Source organism: Delphinapterus leucas, chromosome 1 (genome assembly GCF_059928025.1).
Source record: "Delphinapterus leucas isolate spDelLeu-1000000601 "Yukka" chromosome 1, BTC_Dleu_Yukka2, whole genome shotgun sequence".
NCBI lineage: Eukaryota > Metazoa > Chordata > Mammalia > Artiodactyla > Monodontidae > Delphinapterus > Delphinapterus leucas.
The window spans coordinates 175564141-175587869 of record NC_143129.1 but is presented as its reverse complement, the minus strand read 5'-3'; the positions used below and the strand labels follow the sequence as shown (position 1 = coordinate 175587869).

The window sequence follows — 23729 nt, the reverse complement described above, 5'->3', positions numbered from 1 at the left end:
CTCTTGTTCATCTTTGTAGCCCCATGTCCAGCAGGACGTCTTGGGCATGTATGTGGGATGATTCTGAGTTGCCCTTAACCTCAGGCTGGAGCCTCTCCCTCCTCCCACCCTGACCTATATTCCTTAGAATCAGGAACCCAGCACTCTCCTCTTTCTCTAGGCTGTGCCTTTCAAATGATCTCACCTGTCCTTCTGGCTTCAGCCGAAGCTGACATCCCACTGGCCCTCGCTCCAGTTTGCATCTCTCTCAGTTCCAGCGCTGCATCTCCAGCCGCCCTGCTGGACACTTCATGTTCATAGCCCCGTGAGTCAGCCGCTTCCCCAGGTCTCACCTCCTGTCGCTAAATGAGTGTGCACTGCACTTGGGGAAAAGCCTTTGGTTTCAGAGCTTCTGGATTTGGGTGTCGCAGACAAGCCTGGAGCTGCCTGTTTCCTGCCTATTTGTGCTGCTGCGTGCGAGGCTGCACAGGGCTAGGTGGGGGCTTGTTCCTGTTGAGGTTCCAGCTAGTGCCTGGCGCGAGGTTGGCGCTTCGATGCTGCTGCTGATAAACGGTAACACCATCTGTCACTCACGGAGCAGGCACCCACCATGGGCAACTCTGTAAATCGCTGGACTATCATCGTAACCCTGGGGGGAGTCACTACTATTATCCCCCCTTCACTGATGGAGAAACTGAGGCCGATGTTAAGACCCAGGTCTGTGCGATTCCAAATCCCTATTCTCGTGTTTACGCTGTCACCTCGCTCCTTTGCCTCATTTGGAGGCTGAAGGGCCCGGGCATCTTCTCAGGCCAATCTCCTGAGGTCTCAGCGGGTGCTTTCATCTTCTCTTCTTCCCCAGAGTCGAGGGCACGGCTTTGGCTGAAACCTCTCAAGTCCTCCTCAAAGCCAAGCCCAGGGATGCCCCCTTTCCAGCCCCACAGCTGTCAGTCTTCACAGCCCCCCTCTCTTGCAGGAGGGTCTGTCGTGTGGTATGGGTGCTGGCTCCCCCATGGCTGTCAGCCCTGCCCCAAGACACTGCTCTGAAAGCTCAGCCTGGACACTCCCCACCCCCTTCCTGCGCTGCCAGATAACCCACGCGCGAGCTCCTCAGCCGGCGTTCAAAGACCCCCCATTTACGGCCCAATCTTTGCTTTTCAGTCTCATCCCACTCACCCTCTTCCCCCAGATCACGGTGACCAGCCTGGCCTCTCGCGTCATCCTGTAAACTGGTCTCAGGCCCGACACAGGGAAATCTTTCTTAGGATCTGTCCCTGCTGCCCATCATCCTATGGGGATGGATGCTGCCCAGGTCAGAACACCTGGCCCGGGCCTTGCTTCTAGTAGGGCTGGTGTCCTACCGGTCCCTGGGATCCTCCAGGACAAGGGCCTGGCCTCCAACATCTGTGTCCTGGGCACAGGGCCTGGACACACTAGGTGCTCAGTAAGCACTGTCACCTCCTCACAGGCACAAGGTTTGGACAGACCTGCAGTAGCCATTGACGATCCTTCCAGATACCACCTTCCGGAAAGGCTCCCAGTGCTTGGCTTCTCCCTCCACGGGCGCGCCCAGCAGGACAACGTCCTCGATGATCCCTTGGCAATCTGGAGAGAGACCCCGGAAAAGACTGTCAGCACCCCTGGCCACAGCGGGTCCTGAGAGTGACTCTCCAATGGTGGTGGAGGAAATGGATGTCACGTACATGCGCACACACGTGGATATGCACACCCACACTCATGCAGACATGCACACATATGCTCAGGCACCTGCGCAAACACATTCGTGCACACAGACACACACATGCCCACACAGTACGGTGGCTTCCATTTACTGAGTTCCAGGCCCTCCAGTGCCCGATCTATTCCTGCAATGCATCATCATCCCCATTTCCCAGTTAAGGAAAACCAAAGGCATTTTCAAGATCACAGGGCCAGTAAGTGGCACGGCCCAAATCGGGACCCAGGTCTATTTCCCCCTCCATGAAGCTCACAACTGGCCGTGGACTCAGATGCGGTGTCTCCCTTTAGAAGGGACTGATGGCCCCTAGCGCATTGCACGTGCCGGGCAGGAGACACCACAGCCTTCCTCTGCAACAGGTTCTCGGGGGTCTGTACAGCCTGGCGGGAAGGTGGGCGTGGAGAGGAGAGGGGGGCTCAGGGTCCTGGGACACAGAGTACACGCAGCAGCTGGGCTGACCTAGTGGTTCAGAGTATTTTAGGCCAGGGCTCCTCTGAGCGCATCCATCCTCCTCAGTGGATGAGGGCTGGCCCATGGGCTGTCTGTCTCGTAAGTATAGATCAGCAAAGCAGCGTTTCTGGAAACCAACAGCTCACACATGGGAGTGCAGACCGCACTTCGAGAAGCACTGCTCTAGACCCCTGGGGGCGCACGTGCACCCCCACCCCCAGTCACCCCCTGACCCGGCTCTATTTTTCTTCTTGTCACACCTCACTTGTTTACGTCTGTCTCCTCCTCTAATATCTGGGTTCAGGGAGGGCGGGGCTCCAGCTGCCTTGGTCACAGCTGTATAGGACAGTGCCTAGTCTATACTTGGGGCTCAGTAAAGGTGTGAATGAATGAGTGAGTAAATACACTGCCATCCCCTGGGACAGCCAGGATATGTGCTTTGCAGTTGCAAAGCCCTGGGATCAAATCCCGGCTCAGTGACTTCTGAGACAAGTCACTTAACTTATCTGAGCCTACAGGTGGCTATGGTACTGCCTTGGTGGTCTTTTTATGGGGATGAAATCATGGTGGGGAAAACCCCAGCGTAGTGAACACACAGTGGAAGCCAGTGTCTCCCCGCCCCGTCCCCTGTCCTGTGCCCCTGCCTCTCCACAGGTTCTGAGCCCCCCCAAGTTTGGGCAGCAGCATGATCCGTGTCATTCCTGGGGAGTGGGCCCCAGAGGGACAGCTCAGCCAGTCCTACCACTCTCTCTTGCTGAGGGACACAGGACAGGTGGCTTCCTCTCTCTGGGCTCCGGTTTCTAACCAGAGTGCATCTAAATGTTTTCCACTTGGGCTGTTGTGTCAGAGTTTGTCTGAGTAAGCGGTTCCAGGCTAACAGGAGTTTGAGAACCCTGTGCTCCTCTGGCCCTGAGTTATAAGATTCCAGGGCACAGAATTCTGATTTCACTCCTCTGCTTCCAGGGATGGGATAATCTGGCAGAAGGATGGAAAACTTTAGGAAGCTGGTAGTTTGTGTTGAATTGCAAGGATGACTCAGATACTGTTTGATGTAAGGGCTATTTCAGGTGCTTATGCTGTTGGCAAGGCTGTAGCTCTGATTCTGACCCCTTCTCTCGGCAGATGAGGAAACACGGAGTCTCAGAGGGGATGGGGCATGCCCACGGTCACACAGGTAGTGAGAATACAGCTGGGCCCAGAACCCGGCACGGGGAGCTGTCGGGGCCTGGGGCCATTCTCTCTGCTGTTTACGGGTAACAACTCAAAGCACAGCGATCGCAGGTGGGTTATCATTGCTCCCACGGTGCCAAACGGCTGTGGGCCCAGGGTCAACAACTGAGCTTAGCAGCTCTCTCTGGACACCGGCCACTCAGGGCACCTGCCCTGTCCCCCAGAATCTCTCCATCTGAGCAGCTGGGACAGCTTTGCAGCCCTGGGCGCCGACGCCTGGAGGGCTGGGACCTCCTTGTGGCCGGCAGGGGAACTGCAGCATTCCCCATCAGGTTACCCTGAGCAACTGTCAGGATCCTGTGACTAGCGATCGGACAGGTGTTATGAAAAGCAAACAAAGGTAGGTGTCTTTTGCTGAGCTGAGACTAGGAGCTGAATCTCACAAAACAGTCCAGAGCACAGTCAAACCAAGTCAGGGTAGGCGGCGAGCTGGAAACACATTTACCTATCTCTGAAGCCTGGCTTTAAACTGCCTTTCTAGACCTCTTCCCCTTTATCCTCAGACTGCTGCCACAGTCAGATGTGCCTGTCTTATGTTTTAAAAGATGATTTGCTCTCTAGGAGGTTGCATACCTAGAGATAAGCCACGTGGCAGGCTCCTGGTAATGCACAGGTGTTAGCTTAAAGAAAGTTGGTGAGAATCATTTTAGACCCACCCAAGGGAGAATCCTGTACTGTTCCCGGAATGAGACGGTCCAGGAGGGGAAACCTGGGTTAGGAAAACTGGCTGTTGAAGTAGATGCTGGAGAAAAAAGGTCAAAATTCACTGTTTGGTCCAAAACCTTATAATACCAGAAGATTTCAGCCTTCCAGGTAAAATACAGAGAATCCTCACTCAGGTACCACTTTTAGTGTCAAGCAGTCCCCTTTCATGGGCACAGATGATCCGTCACATCATGACATGAGTTCAGCACAGAATACCCCCGCTTTTCAAGACCAACACAAGAAACTGGCATTTAACATTTTAATAATAACGAACATAAGATGACCTCACTGTCTTTTTCCTGCAGGGACCACGAATGTTTGCTGAAACATGTTGGGATTTATTCCTATATTGCTACCACCAACTTTTCTTCTTGTGAATTTTTAAGGTGTTAAGATATAGTTCCATAGTTTTGTAAATAGTCAGGGATCCAAGGTGCACCAGTCACCTTCAAGTTCAGGACTCAAGTTCAGGTTCAGCTTTTGGGCTTGGATTGCTCATTTTTTAAACAGTCTTGTGTATGTTATTAATATAGTACTTCTACTGTTGAAGCTGGAGGCCTTTCATTCTTATGCCTTTGGCATTAAGGAGGCTCCATCCCCGGGGCAATTCAAAAGAAAAGCTTTATTAGTCCTGTCTTTATCCCTCCACTTTCAGTCCTTTTTTTCACTCACGTATGGTGAGAAACATTACCCTCCCACACTGTCTTTGCTCTTACCTCTTATTTTCATTCCTTTTTTTTTTTTTTTGGCCACACCCCGTGGCTTGTGGGATCTTAGTTCCTGACCAGGGATTGAACCTGGGACCACGGCAGTGAAAGCACTGAGTCCTAACCACTGGACTGCCAGGGAAGTCTCTCTTTTTTTTATTCTTAACACGGGACCCAAAGAGGTCCCTTTAAAATTTGAGTCATAGGCATGAGGTACCTTTTGGGGGTGCTGGAAATGTTCTACAGCTGGGTCGTGGTGATGGTTTGTACAACTCTGCACGTTTCCTAAAAATCACTGAATTGTACACTTAAAATGGGGGGATTGTGTAATATGTAAATGACACTGCAGGAAAGTCAGATCATTTCACTCCTGTGCTCAAAACTCTCCTGTGGGATCCATCTCTTGTGGAGTCAGAGTTAAAGTCATTTCAACAGCCCTCGAAGCCCTGCGTGACCTTCCCCACACTTTCCCCTTGCTCACTCTCTTCCAGCCACACTGGCCTTCCTGTTCCAGAACATGCCAGGCCTTTTCCTTGCTGATCTCTCCTCCTGATACGCTTCCCTCCAACATCCACAAGCCTCACCCCCCGACCTGATCCTTCACATCTTTGTTGAACTGCCGCCCTCCAAAGGGAGGAAGATGCAACCTCCCACCCCTACCAGGTGCCCCATCTCCCTTCTCTGATGTATTTTTCTCCATAGCACTTGAGACCATCTGACTTACTACCTATTTTACTTTCACAGTCTCTCCTATGATCTGTCTCCTACTACACGTGAGCTCCTCAAGGGCTGAGCCAGGGAATCCCCAGTGCCTAGAACAGCAACTGGCACAGATGCTCTGCTCAGTAAGTATTTGTGGGATGAATGAAAGCAAGCTGTGGGACTCAGCAACCCTTCATGTTGAGAATACATGCAAAAAGTTTATTTTTTTAAATTTTTAAAATTTTCATCCCGGTATAACATCTTCCGAGAGGCTCTAGTTGAGGATCTCTGTAGACTGGATAAAAGCAAATGAAGAGTGCTGACTTGGCTGAAAGTAAATGGAAGAGTATTTAACCAGGGTTCTCAGCTCTTCAATTGCTGGTTTCCAGAGCTCTGCTCCAGGGGAACAGATGCTACTGTGACTGACTGCGGTCTGCAGTGGGCAAGAATAATGACCGGTCCTTCCAAAGCTGACTCTGCCTCAGTCTCCTCTGCTGGCTTCCGACAGTGTGACCCAGAGGCTCACGGTGACCCTCCCAAGAAGCACCCAACATCACCTGTATTAACAAAAAATCCCTTGGGCTTGGCCTACCTAATAAGAAGGCTCAGGGTCTCCAGACCCTTCAGATGATTCATGGTACAGCTCAGGGTGCCCCATCTCTGGGGGCAAAGATCCAGCAACTTCGAGGGCCTAAGAAACTACACAATTGCAAACTGCTGTCGTCCAATTAAATGTCTCCCGTCTCACACAGCAGGTGTCATGATTCTAAGACCGTATCAGATGCTGTTGCAACTCCACAGAATTCCTGGATTCAGGTAGTCTGTGGTCATGACATACTTTTTCCACCAGGAGATGCTGAAAGTGTGATGACTGCTGTGAAGTGTTTGCCATTAGAAAGGGCTCAGGTTCAGAACGGCTGGGCATCACCAGTCCAGGGGAAGCGGCTTGACCTTTGGCACAAGAGAAATCTGTGTTCAAATCTTGGTTTTACGTGAACTGAAGTCGGTTATTTAATAACTTGGAGCCTCAGCTCCCTCATCTTTAAAATGGAGATAATATAATAATACTGATTTCCCAGGGCTGGCGTGAGGTTATATGTTCAGGGCGGTGTCTGGCACACGGCTTGGTCAGTGGTGTCCACTGTTATTCCCGTGTAGATGATCAATTTGACGACTAGGTAGAAATGGTGGGCGTGAGGCATTGTCTTTGGAGATGGCTCAGCCGTTATAGTCACCGTGCCTGTTTCTAGCCAGTTGCTCATTGCAGGCACTATTTTAGGAGTTTGTGGTGGGGAGTGGTGATGTCAGGCACCTGGTAGCAGTGGACAGTAGCATCGGTCTCCTTCAGAGCACAGCCTCTAGAGAGAAGCAGCTGAAGAGCTGTAAACAATGGTTAAACACTTCCTCATTTACTTTAATTTTTTTTTTTTTTTTTTTGGGCCGAGCCACACGGCTTGAGGGATCTTAGTTCCTTGACCAGGGATTGAACCCACACCCTCGGCAGTGAAAGCTCGGAGTCCTAACCACTGGACCGCCAGGGAATTCCCAAAATTTAAAAAAAAAAAAAAAATTGTGGTGAAATACACCTAACATAAGGTTTTCCATCTGAGCCATTTTTCAGTGTGCAGTTCAGTAGCATTAAGTACAGTCACATGGTTTGCAACCACCCTCACTTGCCCTTATCACTCAGAATTTAGGTAAATCAGCTTCTATCTTGTCACCCGCTCTTATCACTCCTTCAGCAGCTCACGCCAGATTCCTGATGTGACACTTTTACCACCTGGCGCTCCTGGCGGTCTGGAGATTGCCTTAGCTTTTCAAAAGAAAACCCAAGGGTTGAGAATAGGCTGTTCTTCACAACGGCAAGAGTCCCTTTACACTAGAGCCTTGGCCTTGAAAATCATATATAAACTGAGTTTTTGTTAAACTAAACATTCTTAAAATGTACCAAGTAGGGCCAGCTCTTTCAACGCGTCCCACGGAGAATCCTTTTGTACGATGAGGGAGGATCAACTGTCACTGGGAACAACCAGTCCCAGCTTCCCCTCTGTCATTTTGTCCTCTCCATACAGTGGGCTTTCTGAAGGTGAGGCAGGCCCAGGCAGTGCTTTCCAGGTCTTTCCAAACACCCTCCTCTAGGAGTTACACAGAAATCTCATCAAACGGCCAGAAAGGCAACATCACAGACTCCCATAGGCCTATCACACTGTCAATAATGAGATTCTCCCGGGCTGCAAAGACCAAAGTTTGAGAAGCAAAAAGGAAGGATCTCCCCCCTCCTGGCGGGGGGGCCACGTGTGCAGTGAGTGATAAGGTGGGAAACGAGGGAGGAAATGATCTCCCGACTGCGAGTCCAGAAAACAGACCTTGAAGTAAATGATATGAACTGCATCTAACACAAACGAAATCCATTCCAAAAATACACATACGCGCGCACGATAAACACACAGACGTGGCCAAAGGGAGAGGGAGAAGGCAGGAGCCAGGCATAAAGGAAGATGAAGGGAGGGAGGCTTTGACTGTCCCCCACCCCTCGACGCCCCCAGTGGAATGAGGTTCACACTGGAAAGAATCGTTTAAGGGAGCCCGTTTGGATATATTATAAGGATTTGGGATGAATTCTTTATGGAAGGAGTAAGCCTTCATCTCTCCCTTTTGATTTCCATCCCTTTCATCTGGCAAAGTGGTAAGGCTGTTACTAGCATCCCGGGACCCACAAAATTAATCCGCATATGCCTGACCTCTCCTGGAGGTGTGGGGGGAGCGGTGGGCTAAAGCCGGGTCTGTCCGAGGACAAAGCAACTGATAGATGCAATTCCATGGAAGGGAAAGAAATCCCATCAAATGCGATGTCTGCTATCATGGAGATGGAAAGAGCCAGTTGACTGAATGACAGTCTGTTCTGCATTTCAGCTGGTATCTAAGTGACAGCCCAGAAATAGTTTTCAGCTAAGTGGGAGTTTAGGAATTCAAGGGTCAGGATGTTTAAATGTATCTGAGCTTAGTGACAAACTCTTTTGCCTTGGCTTTGTCCTTCAAACATCATGGACAGTAATGTTGGTCTAACTTCTTAGGGGCTGGGAATGAAATTGGAGAGAGAGATCTTGCTGCAAAGTTGTTTTTTTTTAAAACAAAGTTCTGGTATTCTATTTCTTAATCCCCCTCCTTTTCTTTATCTTCATCATCACCATCATCACAGCTTACCTCGGGATAGGCTAAGTGCTTTATACATATATTATTTCATCTACTTCTCATAATGATCCTAAGAGTTAAGCAGTACTACTCCCATTTTATGACGAGAAAAGCTTGCCTCAGAGACACTAAGTAACTTGCCCAAGGTCACAGAGTAAGTGGCAGAGTGGAATTCAGTTATTCCTACATTTTCTCTCCTACTCTCCTGTCCTACTTCCCTTTGCTATGAAACATAATCTTGACTTAAAACATATGTCTTTTGATAACTGTGACATCTTCTAAAATTGTATATTAAAAACAGAACAACACACCCTGCCAAGATGAACAGTTCCAATTTGGCTGAGTCAAGAGATGCACTAGCAGGCTACACTTTGCTAGAAGATTCATATCCTGATGTGGGCACAACACCAAAGGCACATGACCTTCTGCTTTGGCAATCTCAGGAACATCTGCCAAACCGAGTGGGCGAAAAGATAATGCAAAGAAAAAGGGGTCCACATGAAAGATGACACACCTTCTGTTTTTTGATGGAGAGTTATGGCAATCCGCCTACACCCTAACACCTAAACTCAATTCCCCATCAGAAAGGTCAAACTGACTAAGACGACATAACTTGGAAGTACAGCTGCTGGTAAACTGTAGGCTGTGAGCCAGTATAAAACAAGCAATTTCATTATATATATGCATATACATAAATAAAATGTCATGTATGTTCTATCAGCTAGCTATTGTTGTGTAACAAATCATCCCCAAACTCAGTGGCTTAAAGTAACCATTTGTTATTTCTCATGATCCTCCCAGTAGGCTAGGCAGTTCTGCTGAGATTATCCAGGCATGCTTGATCCCATTGGGCTCACTCATGTGTCTACAACCAGCTGGTAGGTAGGCTGGGGGCTGGCGAAGATAACTTGGCTTTGCCCCATGTAATCTCCATCCTCCAGTGGGCTAGCCTTGACTCGCTCTTAAGACAATGGCAAGGATCTAGGAGGGTGGAATCCATGCGCAAGGCCTCCTGAGGCCTAGGCTTGAAACTGACATGATGTCATTTCCTCTACCTTTTTTAGTGAATGCAAGTCACAGGCCAGCCCAGATTCAAGGGGTGAAGAAACTGACTCCACTTCTTGATGGGAAGAGCTTCAGGGTCATATTGAAAAGGATGTGGATACAGGGAGGGGTGGAGAAGTAGGGCCAGTTTTTGCGATCCGTCTACCACAGACGTACACAATATACCTGAAACACTGCGAAGTACTGATAGTCATGTGCAATAAGCAAGGGGTTAAAAATCCCCAATGATACCAGTACTAGATGAATGTTTCTTTGAATTCTCAGTTAGTGAGAAGGGGAAGGAGTGGGAAGAACACTGGGTGGGAACGATGCCAGGGTGCTGGGGTGGCCTAGCCAGGCTGTTTCCAAGTGGCTGTTTTCAGGGATGTGGTTTGGGGACCCTGAGTGAAGGCAGGATCCACCTAGAGAACTGGAAAAGTAGGCCAAAGAATCCTTTAGGCAAGATCAAGGTGGGGTGTTCAAGTACTGATCTCGATCAAGTTCAAGATCAAGCACAAACACCAGACTCAGAGGGCCAGAGGTCACAGCTGCAGAGCAGGGTCTGGAGGCTCTTAGTCAATTATGATAAAGGCAGCTAGTATTTACCAGCATGGCCCTGGATTCTGGGAACAGTGTTATTCTCTCTGTGTTATCACGGTAATATTCATTGCTTTTTGAAGTAGATCTTTGAGTAGGTATTGCAGCAAGGGTCTCTTAAAGGTAAACTTGCTCAGTCTTTGAAAATACCTTTTGGCTTCCATTTTGAATGATAGTTTAGCTGGATATAGAATTTTAGATGGACAGTTCTTTTTCTTTCTTTTCTGGCTTCTATTGTTTTGAGAAGTCTCATCAGTCTAGTTGAGCTTTCGTTGTAAGAATCATTTTTAAAAAATCATTTTTAAAGTAATCATTTAAATAATTTCTCTTTATCTTTGGAGTTCTGCAATTTCATTATGATGTGCATGGGTGTAAAATACTTATCCTTCTCAAGACTCATGTTCCTTGAACCTCAGGAATCAAGTCTGGAAAACTCTCAGCCAATAAACTGTATCTCTCTCCTACTCTCTTGTTTTTGGAGTTGGTATTAGGCAAATGTTGAACTTAACTTCCCTTTCCTATCTTCTATCTCTTTATCTCTCTGTGATGCATTGTAATTTCTTCAAATCAATCTTCCAGTTCATTATGTCTCTCTTTAGATTTGTCTAATCTGTTGTTTAACTCACCCACCAAGGTTTTAATTTCAATGACTGTATTTTCATTTCTAAAAGTTCCATTTATTTTAAAATCTCCCTGTTCTTTTCTCAATGCCTTGCTCTTTCCACTTATTTTTCAATGTTTTAATTTATATCTTTAATAATTGTAAACCTGCTTATTTTTTGAGGGGGAGCTCTTTCAGGCTGTTCTATTAGACTGAGCATCTAATCCTGATGTTTGTTTGTGACTTTCCCACATGGTTTTTTTCCCCCCCCAAATGTGTTTTTTAAGTCTGGAATACGAGCTCATCTTTAAAGCTGCTCTTACATGGGAATCTGTGTAGTTTGGATTGAGGACCTATTTTTCCCCAGACTAGTCTGGTGTCAATTTTTTGACTTGGGGAACTCCTGGATCATGCAGGTGGTATAAATGTGAACCCTAAACCCGAGTGAGGCATGGCCCTGTGTCTCTGAATTCCCCAAGGAGACATATTTTTTCCCCCCAGTCAGGGCAACATGCTTATTAATCTGGTTTTCTGCTCCCTCCTTGTTCCTCACCTCTGGTGATTTCCTTTACTTTTTGGGAGCCCAGCTAAGCATTTAAAGAGGTATTTGCTATAGTTCATCTAGCATTTCTGGAGTATTTGTAGTGAGAGAATTTTCAGGCTGATTAGTTCGCACTATTGCCACTCCAGAAATTGCTAATATAGCTATAATATTTCTCCACTGTATGTTAACCATCTCCTCTTTAAAAGAAAAAGGATAGGCCTCAGGCTCAGGGCCTTTGGCAGGTGACAACATCATGCTAGATCTTGATTGTTTTATTTTTAATGTTTTAATTTTTTAATGATTCTTTTCGTGTATGATAATACTCGGTTTCCAGCTGAGGTAATGGTTCCTTACAAAATAAATACATTTAGGTAAAGATTATGAATTGATATAAAAATATTAAATTGGAACACCCATGCTAAATAGAAACAACACAAATCATGATCCTGTATGATAATGCCTGTGGTTGGGGACCTGGTTGTGAATCCACAGTGGTTATTATCATTCTGCTAGCGGTTACAACCTGGTGTCCACAGCATTGGCTATAGTTTAGCAAGTCTGAGTCCACTTAACTTTTGATGTTCTCTGGGCTACAGTGTCAGGTTTGCTTTCTGACAGCAGTTATTTTAAAAGGTGGTCATGTTTCAACTGGGTCATTTACTTAATGTGACTGGATCCAGGTACAAAATAAGATTTCCCCATGGTTGCTTCCTCTTACCCCCTCCCAAGCTTTACAACTCTTTATTCGTTTCCTGAAACAGACGGCACAGTGACTGCTGGTAAGGAACAGTCAGGGCAGAGATCACTGATAAGCGTGCTGGTAGTAATGTCTTTCTCACGAACTCCGCCATCTCCTTGCATGAATAGCTCTGCCAAACCGTGGAGCCCCAGATCGCTAAGCGGCTCAGATCTGGCAGCAGCCTGCAGCTTTGAATGTTCCCGTGAGCATGAGTGTGCGTCCATGGCCCTCCTTAGCCTGAGCCCAGGTCCCCGGACGGGTAATGGGAGATACCCATTGCTCTTGGTCATTGCTCTTCCTCTTCTCTGCCAATGACTTTCTCCACATAGGTCTGCCACATGGCAGGGGGCCCCCCAGTGATGTCTGGGATGCTGTGGAATTCTCAAAAACAACCCCATCTGAGTTCCCTTCCATCTTAAAAAAAAAAAAAGTGCCACAGGACCGTGATCTTGTATAGTTTTGGTCATTTAAAAAAAAGATGACATCACTAATGGGATCTGATTTTTCTCTCTTTTCTTATAAGAAATTCTTTTTCAGATCATTTCCTCCTGATTTTCATCTGGGGATAAAAAAGTTCATTGAAATAACAGCACACTTTGGGCAGCGGCTGCCAGGAAGGTCCAGCCATACTGAGGTGGGCAGAACTTCTGCTCTGATAACGTGTGAGCAGGGGTCTGATGGGCCCTGCACTGCCTGGGCTGGGCCAGACCACGCCTCTCCAGTTCCTCATCTGGACACTGGCCCAAGAATTGCTAACTTGCAGGGCTGTTGGGAAGGGTCCATGGGATGATGTCTGGAACCACCTGTGACAGCAGGTACTTGGTAAATATTAGTTCCTCCTCCTTTTTGTATCTTGTTTTTCTTTTTTTTTTTGGCCATGACATGCAGCGTGTGGGATCTTAGTTCCCGTACCAGGGATCGTACCCAGGTCCCTGGCAGTGAAAGTGCCGAGTCCTAACCACTGGACTGCCAGGGAACTCCCCTACCCCCCACTTTGTATCTTTGATGCCTAATAAATGCAAACAAGGAGGATGTAGCTGGGTGACATGGAAATTCTCAGAAAGCAGGAGCAGCTGCTCAGTTCTTCACAAGCCCTCAGTGGAAGGCAGCCGGTAGACACTCCCCAGCGAGCTTTTGCTGGAAACCCACTCCATGCTGGGCTTGTGACGTGCACGCCCCAAGAGTGACCACAAGGTGGTGCTGTGGCAACCACAAATGCTCCAGGTGCCTCCTGGGCCTGGCACTCCTCCAGGACCTTTCTGGAAGGCCACCTGCCAAGGGGTGGGCTGACCACAGCCTAGAGCACCCGCCGCTCCCCGGGGTCCCTGAGAGAAGCCCGCTCCAGACCTGACTCTGCCTTTTTTTTTTTTTTCCCCTGGCCCTGCCTTTTACTAGCTGTGCAGCCTAGACCAGATGGGTAAACACTCAGCTGTACAATGAAAGGGACAGGTCCACGGTCCTCATGGGGCAGTGGAGAGAGCCCTGCTGGGGGAGTCAGGCATGCCTAGGGCCTACCTAGGTTGGCTGTGACCATCAAAGAGACACTTCATGGGAAGGGCCTGGCAGGAAGGGCACTCAATCAACTGGCTTCATTTGGTGCAGTTCAACAAATCCTCTTAAGGGGCATCTAAGGCTGGGCCGAACCGGGGGCTGGAGATCCTGGCCTCAGGAAGCAGAATGAGAGAGAAGAGAGGCCTCCGGGACCAGCAGATGGGCGGGTTTGCGCAGCTGCAGGCAGGATGGCTGGGGATGGAGTGGGGAGCACGCTCAGAAGGGAGTCCCTCCACACCCGAATTCTCCGCAGGCGGGGATGGGGTCTGGCTGATCTCTGACCCCTCTGTGCCCTGCACAGGTCCTGGCACTTGGCAGGCCCTCAGAAGATGTCTGCTGATTGATGGATAAATACATTAGGAGAAAGTGCTGACATGAAAGACTCAAGTCAGAGCCTGCGTCCGCTCAACAGTCGAGCCCTGGAATCCTGGACCCTGTTCATCTCTCCCAGCTTACTTCTCCCAACTTCCCAGCAGCAATCTTGGCTCAGGTCACCTGCCCTCCCCAGACCATTCACTTCCTCTCTCTGGATCTTTGCTGTTGCCAGACTCTGGCTCTAAGGCCCCCTGTCTCCCTCACAGCCTCTCAAGGCTTACCTGTTCCTCAAGGCCTGCCACCTCCTCCCTGAAGCCTTCCCTGCCACCTGGAAGGAGAAGGCTCCCTCTTCTGAACTGCTCAATGTCTAGGCCCTTGCAGTGAAGCATGTGGTACTGTTAATCTACCTTTTTTTAAGGCTGGATTCCATTCTCTTACCTAGATTACAGGCAATTTGAGGGTAGCAAGCTTATCATAAGAGGCAGCAGAAAAGAAGGGTCAATAGGAAGTGGTTTAGAGTCAGACGCATCTGGGTTAGAATCCCAGATTTGCTCATTACTGGCTGTGTGCCTTTGGACAAGTCACAAAACCTCCCTGGGCATCTGATTCCTCATTCGTAAAAATGGAAAATGGAACACCTGCATCCAGGTGTAGTATTGCTCACACCTCTCAAGGTGACTGGGAAGAAGATCAAGGTGGATTCTGTTCCTACCTGGCACACAGTAGGTGTTCAATAAACATCAGCTCCCTTCCCCCCTCCCCATCTTGGAACGATGGCTTCTCATTTTGAAGATGAGCAGCTGTTCTCCATCAAACTTCTGCAGAGAAATGTGGCAGGAAGAATAAAAACCTTGCTCTCTAAGCTGTGAGCCAGGTTCGGCAACAGTCCCCTGAAGCCTCAATCTCCAGCAATTGCTAAATTACAAAATGTAAAATCCCCCAAATAAGACTCCAACTTGGGACTTGTTGCCTATTTAACATTCTTCCAAGTACCCAGGTGCTCAAAGCTGAAGACATCATTATCTCCTGTCTGAGTTTCTGCAGACGCCCCTGCTACCACCCTCCTGACAATTAGGCAGCACCTTGGAAAGGTCATTCCCAGCCATGGCGTCATCCTCATGGTTCCGGGTTTGTAACCTTTCTAGCTAGCCAAAGGCAGAGCTGTTTCAGGCTAATTAAGCCTGAACCTGGGCACTTAGCTCCTAAAAGGAGAGGGTGCAACACTCAGACAGAGTGAGTCAGGTTGAAATGGAAGGTCTTGTTACCCCTGGAGCTGGCATCTCCACATCCCCTCACAGAAGTGAGAAACATGCAGTCAGTGCTTTCTGCTTTTGCTTTGATTGCTAGGAAATGAGTAGCTAAAGTCACAGCTCAGTTATAGCAACTGGGTAATAACAACAGAATATGCAATGACAGTACCAGGGACAAAGATGTGGTTACTGAATGCCTACTACTTGCCAGCCATTCTGCTAAATGCATTACATATATTATCCCACTTAATCTTTTCAATCAAGCTCTGAAGAAGGTATTACTAGACCCATTTCACAGGCAAGGAGACTGAGGCACAGTGACTGGGTACATGTGCTCAGCTAGTAAGTGGCGGAGCTGGGATTCAAGTCCAGGCCTGGCTGCAGGGTCCACTCTGCTGTATTTGGGCTTCCCAACTGGCTCATGCCTCCTGTTCACATCTGTGTTTTTTTGGTCCTGATGTTTTATATTTATCCGTATTTCCTGAGAAGTTCTGCAAATCCAGGAGATGCGCTTTGCATAAATAAATAAATGGATGTCTGAGTAAATGAGTGAACCAAAGATGGAAGACACAAAGAATAAAGGGGAACATAGTAGAGACCTGAAAGGTCAGATTTCACACAGGGACATCTGTGCTGGGGTGGCAGGGATGGAGGCCCCCAAACTCAGACCCTGTCATTAAAACACAAAGTATAGGGAACATACCACCCACAGGCAGGAATGTTCTAATCTTCTGTCCTGCAAAACAGGCCTGGCAATTTTCTAAAAGACAACCGTTTTGGTGATATTGGCTAAGCAGGCTCGATGGTCACGGATATCTTAGATACAAGGAAACAAACCCCAACAGTTTCCATTACAGAATGCTGTGAACTGAGATGCTTCAGTAATATGTAAATTAAGGAGACTTATGATTTCTTCGCCTCCTGGAATCCTCAAAGCCCCAGAGGGATGCTCCTTCACTGCAGAGGGTCTGGATTCTTCAGTTACTGTCAATTGGGACTCATGCAAGGGACCTGTTTATGGGTCATCAGGGCTCACCATGGCCAGGAAAAGAATTCCCTTCCTCTCCCTGTGGAGAGAAGCTTTGGCAGATAATCTGTTTCCCCAGGAGCTCGGACAGTGAACACAGACATCTGCTCCATCTGCTTGAAAGTGACAATTATGGTGGACTGAAATAAATCAGCATTCAGTTCTCAACACTGTCTTTGTGAACTTAATGGGACTCTGGTCAGCTCTGAGTTCAAAATGGATAAAAACATGTTTCTGAAAAGCCAACAGCAGATCTGAGGACATGCTGGCCGCGCAGGCACTGAAGAACTCGGGGCTCTGTTGCGGTGCCAGAGGCCTCCCTGGAAATAGCTGAACACGAGCCACCTTAACAGACTCTCTGAGCAGGGCCTGATGGTGCACAGCCCACAAGCCACTGACTCTCAGGTTAAATCAATCTGTTCTTAAGTTCCTAACTACCCTGGGCAGAGTCTAAGCTTCCTGTCACTGGAAGCAAGTAAGCAGGCACTAGTAGAGACCTCTGATGGACGATGTTAAGGGGATCCTGTACGTGTAGGGGTCTGAATCAGATGATTCCAAATGTCCGCTGGAACCCTGAGTCTAAGACTCCATAACTTCTGATGTCCGTGGGATAAAAGGATGAACCGAGGCCCATCCTAGTGACTGACCCCAATGTGATGTTCTTGAAGTGTCTCTGGATCATCAAACTGTGATTACACTGAGTGCTAAGTGCCCTTTACAGTGTTCTAATGCTTTCAAGACTGCAAACCACCTGCTGTGCAACCATCTTAGCCAATTACCAAGCATTTACCGTGAGCCAGGCCCTGTGTTAGGTGCCTTACACGTGCTATTTTGTCTGTCCTTACAGTACCGCTCTTCATCGCGGTGCGCGGGCCTCTCACTATTGCGGCCTCTCTTATTGCGGAGCGCAGGCTCCAGACGCGCAGGCTCAGTAGTTGTGGCTCACGGGCCTAGTTGCTCCGCGGCATGTGGGATCCTCCCAGACCAGGGCTCGAACCCGTGTCCCCTGCATTAGCAGGCAGATTGCCAACCACTGTGCCACCAAGGAAGCCGCTAAGTATCTTGATGGGTGGGTGTCATTAGATCTATTTTTACTATGAGGGAGGCTTGATGAACTTATATAATTTGCACAGGGTCATAGAGCTCATAAATGGTGGAACTGAGATTTGAACCAGGCCTTTTTGACACCCGTGGTGTGGGGAATTGTGGCTTTCTGGGTAATTATTAGCAGACTTTTCTATGACTTTCCTAATGAGGGGTTAACCCACTCCTCACGCCCCGTATACATTTGAGTTAGGAGTAAGAAGTGTGTCTATAGATGGCTAGACAGGTGGTAGGAAAGGCAGGCTAGGCAGACAGGTCTTGGAATAAAGAAGCCCAGGGGAGCTTCTGCACAACAGGTCCAGAGCATGCTGATGGTCCTGAGATGGCTGGACGGAGAGCACAGGCTCTGGCCTTGGAGGGAAGGACCTGGGCTCTGTCTGGTCTCAGCTGCAGGAGCAGTGAAATTCACAACCCCTCCTCCTTTTATACCAGCACATCTTTGCCCACCTTCTTCCCAGGCCTCCCACTACTGCCCCCCAGGGAAGAGGGGGTGCTGGTCTGACTGGTCAAGTGCAAGGACACTGATATACTTGTGGGCAGGTCACTGTACATCGGGAAGTCAGACTGCAGCTCTGCTGCCTCTCCAAGCTGAGTCCCTCGAGGAGGACCAGGCCCACATATTCTCTCTGTGGCCCCGTCTCCATCCCGTTTGCTGGGGATGGTGCCCACTTTGTCCCCCTCTCTCCTTTGACTCCCTTCCTCCATGCTGCCGCCGGCCAGGATGAGGTAGGTCCCTGGATCAGGTGTGGAGCTTTTGGGGGCTGAGCCTGCGGTGTGACCCAGCACAGCTTCAGCCAAGTTCTTCCCCAGGGGTTTCTGGTGCCAGCCTAGGTGGTGGTCTGTGGTAGGTACCCTGGCCACATTTAGCTAGAGTCTACATGCTCATCACTCTTGGGAATCCTGTGGGGAGACAGGATCTTTTCCAGGGCTAGGATCTGGGCATGTCTGGGTTCCTCTATCATAACAACATCAAACTCCCAACACAAACACCGGTCATCACTGCCTTTAGACCATGTGTTTTCCCGGTCTCCTTTTCCTTGCCTGTAAGATGAAGATGTTAAACAAAGCCATTTCTGGAGGCTCTTCCAGCTCAGACCTGGGGCCCCTGGAAGCTGAGTGGATTTATCTAGTAGGCACGGGGGTCGACGGCCAACCTGCGGGAGGAGGGTGACATGGGTCAACCGATGGCTGAGCCCTGAGGGTTTATGGTGGAGCAGCGAGGCCGGGCCCCCGAGAGGCCGGAGCAAGCTCCTGAATCCTCGCCTTTACACAGCTGAGACGACCCAGGTTCCATGTGTGAGCAAATGCATTTCAGCAGGTGTGACTGCTAAGGTCAAGGATATCTGCATCACCAAGAGGATGCAGATGCCTTTCAAAGGGGGTTGGCATGGTCTGCAGCTACAGGCCTGTCGGAAAGACCCCGTTAGTTTAGATTAAAGCAGCAAATGAGGGAGTTCCCTGGCAGTCCAGCGGTTAGAACTTGGCACTCTCACTGCCAGGGGCCCGGGTTTGATCCCTGGTCGGGGAGCTAGTATCCCGCAAACCCCACAGAGCAGCCAAAAAAAAAAAAAAAAAGCAGCAAATGAATCCCACATTTTGCTCCCTTCCCTCCCAGGAGCTGCCAGACTGAAGATGTTACTGTCTTTTAGTGAGCTCAGAGGCAGTGAGAGCCACAGCCCTGGAAAATCCATCTGGATAAACTGATGGAGAGCGGGAGAAAGGGACTCTAATTTACTGAGGGTTGGCCACACGTCAAACACTGTGTGGTCACATCTACCATACCGCAAGGCCAGCTGTGCCATCAGACTGGCTCAAGTTGGGTCCCAGGCCCTACATACGTACATTTTTATACCTCTTCTCTGTGCCAAATCCCATACCCGGTGCTGGGGACGGCAGGGGCGAAGGAAACGGACATAGTCCCTGCACTCAACCTCTTCATTAGCAAAAGGAATATCCATACCTGCATCTTAGGGGTGTTTGTACATTAAAGAACGGAAAATATGCAAAGCACTTAGCAGAGTGCCTGGTACATAGTATGTTCAATAAACAGTAGTTATTAAGTCCAGAGCAAGCCCCAAAGGCCTCAGGGTCCCACTTGACTCATCAACCTGAAGCTCAGAGGTGAAGTGATTTGCCTAAGGGCACCTAGACAGTAGCTAGCAGGGGCTGGATCTGAACTCAGGTCACAGTCCCTTGCATCCTGAAGACACAAGGAGAAGTAATCGAATGGAGTCAGCTTACAGATGGAGCAGGGACGGGGAAACCGGGACCGATGTAATGAATGGGCTCCGGTGCCCAGAGTGCAGCAGCAGGCCCCGCAGGCTTTCACCGGATGAGTGAGAACAGGCACAGGCGAGCTGGCTTGTCTCATGATGTCTCGCCAACTGCATGGACAGGGCCACCAGCCAGAGACAACATGTAATGTCGCCTATTAATTCCCTTCACATCTTTTGGGGATGAGGGGGAGAATCGATGCATAGATAGCTGAAGCTGAACTGACTTCTCGGTTCACGTGGCCATTTCCTGGCTCAGCTACCACTAGTCAGTCTGAACGGAGCTCTCTTTCCAACTACTCAATTTTTGAGAACTTTGAAAGTAAATACATAGGAAGGTGAACAATCCACTGATCTGGGGCCCAGAGTCTCTTGGTGAGTACTGGGACTGTGGCTGTTCTTGGCATCAGGCACTGCCCACCACTCTTGCCACCTGCTGGGGCCAAAAATACTCTTGGTCAGAGGATCAGTCACTCCCAAAGCAAATTCATCCTGTCGGCGGGCAGATGGACCATTGTCGGAAGTGGACTGTTCCTCTCTGGGAATTCTGGCTATGTTCATTTCCTGCCCCAAAGTATCACGTTTGGCAGGTGCACGTTTTGTCTTGGTTCTGGGTGGGCAGGAGTCCTACACGGGCCGTGAACATGCTGGCTGATTATGCCTGCCGGGAAGTTGGAGAGTGGAGCGGCCCTGGGTCACTAGGAGGCTTGGGCGACACACCGATCAGCTGGCCGGGGTCTCGGAGTTGGTGGGGTCCACTGTGATGAGGCAGCTTGAGCCCTTCATCACCCAAAGGCCTCAGCACCGTTCTCTGCAGGCAGCGCTCACGGCAAACTTCATGGGTTTCACATCCCTCGTTAATGCATCAACTACTGACATGTACTGGGTTCCTTGTTTGTGTCAAGCCTAGGCCAGGAGCTGGTGATACAGAGGTGAGTACAACAGACAATGCCTGACCCAGAGGTGTGAGTGAGTGCGGAGACAGACAGCTGAGTAAGGGTGAGGGAGGGCGCGGGGAGGTGGCTGCACGAAGAAGAATGACCCAGATTTAGGGGCCGGGCGCTGGGCGCAAATCCCAGCTCTGCCACCTTCCAGCTCTGCCACCTCCCAGCTCAGACTTTGGGCAAATCCCTTAGACTCTCTGAGTCTCAGTGTCCTTGTCTGAGACTCTCTGTAAAATGTGATGAATCAAATGCCTGCCCCACGAGGATGTTGTGAGGATCAGAGTTAACGAAACCGTCACCGTCAGGCATCAGCACAGGCATCCCATCTGTGGCGACCGACACCAAAACCAAACCCACACTTGACCCTCTGAGATAAAGCAAGAATAACAGGGGCACCTTGTCCGGTGCGAGTTCCCAAATGAAGGAGCATTTCGCATAAGTTGCTGACTCCCCAATGAGAATCCTGTCCCCAGTGTTTGGAACGCTGATGTCTCAAGATTCTGGGTGTCCCTGTGGCTTCATGAGAAAGAATAACGTTAGGAGAAATGCCTGCTTTTCCACCAAGAACAAACTGATGAAAACTTGGCAACCCTGGTGATTGTGAGGTGTGTTTTCCTTTAAGAACCTGCTGTGTGCGTGTGTGCGTGCGTGTGTGCGTGCGTGTGTGTAATTTGGCAAACCAGACCTTCCAAAGTCTAATTAGTTTACACCTTTTTGCAAAAACTACTTTTCTTTCCTAAATGCTCCCGAGTCTGAGTCTTCCTTCCACACGGAGTATGGAGGAGGGAACTTGTGAGCCACATTTTGAAGGATGTGTCTGAACTGGCTCCATGCCTGGGGTCAGGGGAGGGGAGAGCGTTCTGGATAGCGAGAACAAGTGTAAGGGCACGAGAACATGTGTAAAGGCAAGGGATGCCTGGACCTTAGCAGACAGGAGTCACCCTGAACCCCCTTTTTTCATTCTTGGGGAGAGAAGAGCTCTGGGTGTGGCTGAAGGAAGGGCAGTTGATGGAACTCTCAGGACCTGCAACCAAAAAAACCAAATGGACCCACTTGGGCACATTGCTTTGCTTCGCACTGAGCCTTAGCTGTAAAATGGAGATAATTATCCTGACCTTGGGTTACCGTAAGAATTAGAGAACATGTCATGAAAGAGGCATGGCTCAGCCATTGTGGACTCAAATTCCAGTTTCATCATTATTAATCCTGTAAGCATGAGCTAATTACTTCCCCTCTGTAAGCAAGCCTCAGTTTCCTCATCTGTAAAATGGGGCTAATTAACACCTCACAGGATTATTGGGAGGACTAAATAAAATAAGGCATGCAAAGTGCTTAGCTGTGCCTGGTACATAGTAAGTGCCCAATAATCGTCAGCTGTTGAGATGATGACGATGACTAGAATGAACCAATCGTGGAAGCAGGTAGGCGGGGTCTCAGGAAACTCCCGTTGAACCTGGGTCTATTTCTGCACGGAGAAGATTCCTCAGCCACACGAAGCATTCAAATACTCATCCAGAAGGCAAGGGATTCCCACTGGGAGTCAGTCCTTCCCACCACCCACGTCTGAGTATGTGGCAAGACTGCTCTGAGAATCCGATTAACTGATGGAGGAAGCTTGGCAGATGCGTCCAGCCCCCGAGGTACCCCTGCAAACCCAAACCACCTACCTGGGCTGTGGGAGGGGCACAGCAGGTCTGGAAGCCTTGCTGAGCAGCTGACTGTGTCCTGGGGGGGCTGGCTTCTTGTGACTCTATTTCGTAAGCCAAGTACTTACGGGCTTTAAGTGGTAGAGACAGATGTCTCCACCCAAGGGCAGGAGGTTCACATTAAGGGTGTCAGCCCCAACCAGTCGGCTACCCTAGAACTTGGTATGCAAGTACAGTAAGGCTCCCTTTACTGAGCACCTACTACATGCCAAGTGCTTTTCAGATGACTGACATCCATCACTGCCCACCCCCACAGCCATTCTGCAAGACCCCAACTCATGTCTCAGGGAGGGCAGATTATTTAACAGACTGGACTGTCAGCTCCAAGAGGACGGGGGCTGCACCGGCTAGTTTGTTGTCATCTCCCCAAAGCGCAGCATGTTGCCTGGCACGCAGTAGGTGCTTTATGAACGTGCGTTAATGGAGTGAATCTGATTGTGACTAGCTCTCCGCTGGGAAGGTCTGATCTGAGACACTGCTTTGAGTGAAGACATCCAGCCAGAAGGGCTCAAAACAACAATGTGAATAGGAGCTCTGGAGCCAGGGAAAGGTGTCAGAATCTTAGCTCTAGGGCAAGCTGCTCCACCTTTCTCTAAATCTCACAGTTCTCATCTGAAAAACGGGGCAGGATTACTTATCTTACGGGGTTGTTGTGAGGGTTGACAAGAATGTACATAAATCCGTGAGCAAGAACCAGCCAGAGAGCTGGGCCTTCGTAAGCGGCATCCGTTGCTACACTATCGCTATGACAGTCATTCCCATTTGTGGGCAGCTCTACCTTTTCAAGGCATTTTCACCAGGTCATCTCCCTTGATTCTCTGGGCCCTGGGCACGGTCTGGAGCCAATCACCATCAACACAGCTCAGGGCTTTGTCCGCCTGGAGCCTGCTCCCAGCCAGACTGGAACCAGCTCTGGTCCTCCGGTGGGTAACGTGCTGGGGGATCTTTGCTGCTTCTGTCTGTGTGTGGGCCCCTTGGCCGAGCTCCTGGGCTCCTGGGTACCATCAATTGCTGGGGCTCTCACCCAAGCATCCTCTGCCACACTGTGGCTTTCCATCAAGGTGCACGTCTATCCTGCAAGCGGTGAGGGAAGGTGGAGGAAGACAGAAAAGTCCCTAGTTTGTAGATAAAGAACCTGAGGCTTCAGCTGAGAATTAATTACAGGGGCCAGAATCCAAGTAAGGTGTTCTGGCTGGAGCACATGGTGGGAATACATTCACTGGCCCTTCATGGATGTTAGACATGTCCACGTGCCTTGCTCTGGCCAATGAAACATGAGTGAAAGTGATGTGTTACTTCCAGGTGAAAGCGTTTCAAGAGCCAGTGTGTAA

At 49.3% G+C, this 23729-nt stretch overlaps 1 protein-coding gene across 4 annotated transcripts in view; it reads right to left on the bottom strand.

The window, feature by feature from the left end:
• Positions 1-23729, bottom strand: part of TMCO4 (transmembrane and coiled-coil domains 4) — a 95572-nt gene that overhangs the window by 14121 nt on the left and 57722 nt on the right. For all 4 annotated transcript variants that reach the window (XM_022552117.2, XM_022552115.2, XM_022552116.2 and 1 more), the window contains one exon: positions 1467-1584. In XM_022552117.2, the coding sequence (XP_022407825.2) occupies positions 1467-1584 (118 nt within the window). The remainder of the gene's footprint in view (positions 1-1466; positions 1585-23729) is intronic.